General features: G+C 44.5%; 1 protein-coding gene across 1 annotated transcript; it reads right to left on the reverse strand.

Moving 5' to 3' along the window:
* Nucleotides 1-23: 23 nt before the first annotated feature.
* On the reverse strand, nt 24-219 carry PPTG_21688 (hypothetical protein; the record flags this gene model as incomplete). Its single annotated transcript, XM_008899321.1, has 2 exons — nt 24-79; nt 138-219. 2 exons carry the CDS (start codon nt 217-219, stop codon nt 24-26), a joined length of 138 nt encoding a protein of 45 aa, XP_008897569.1.
* Nucleotides 220-758: the final 539 nt, after the last annotated feature.

Below are 758 nucleotides of genomic sequence, written 5' to 3' on the forward strand. Positions count from 1 at the left end.
AGTTAAACAAACTGTATTGAGAGCTACTCCACAGAGTTCAATTCAACAGACGGGCTTTGATCCTGGTCGTACTGGACCACTATATATTGATTGTCAGGAGGTCTTCTCAGAAGCCTAAGAAGTGTGCACAGAGGCACCGACGACGTCCTGGCGATTGCTGCCTTCTTCTCCCCTGCTGCGGCGCGCGAGTTCTACGTCCGCTTGTGTGTAGCTCTCCATCGTGACGAGTGTTAGTGGGTGGTTTATGCTAAGCCTGAATACTTCCTATATTTCAATGGACCCTCTAACAAAACAAACCATTCAGTCAAAACGTGCCAACAACTAATATAAAATTAATTTAAATAACCAATAACTAATCAGAGAGCGAAAACCTCTCGGTGTTTAATTGGTAAAAAGTCTAAACCGTGCACGAACTGACACTTTATCTTACTTTATATGCATCTCTTGCTTGCGGTCGATTAGTAAGATAGTCCTTTACCAGTTGTTATCATCCGACCCCGTATCAGTTTGAAAGGAAAAAGCGGAAAAATTGCGCCCCAACTGCGGAGCGCGACGCGCTCCCAATGGCGATAATGCTAGTGATCAAAGCTGCAAACATGGCGCCGAAAACAAACAAAAACATTATCTGGGCATCCGAAAACAAGGACGAGTTATGTAATGGGCTTGCTACGTGCCCACTACTTCGGCTTACACGTTAGCGCACCTGTATGAGGAAGCGTAGTTTGCTTAAACTTAGATTAACTATACTTACGTCTCGT

This window comes from Phytophthora parasitica (assembly GCF_000247585.1).
Source record: "Phytophthora parasitica INRA-310 unplaced genomic scaffold supercont2.7, whole genome shotgun sequence".
Classification (NCBI taxonomy): Eukaryota; Oomycota; class Peronosporomycetes; order Peronosporales; family Peronosporaceae; genus Phytophthora; species Phytophthora nicotianae.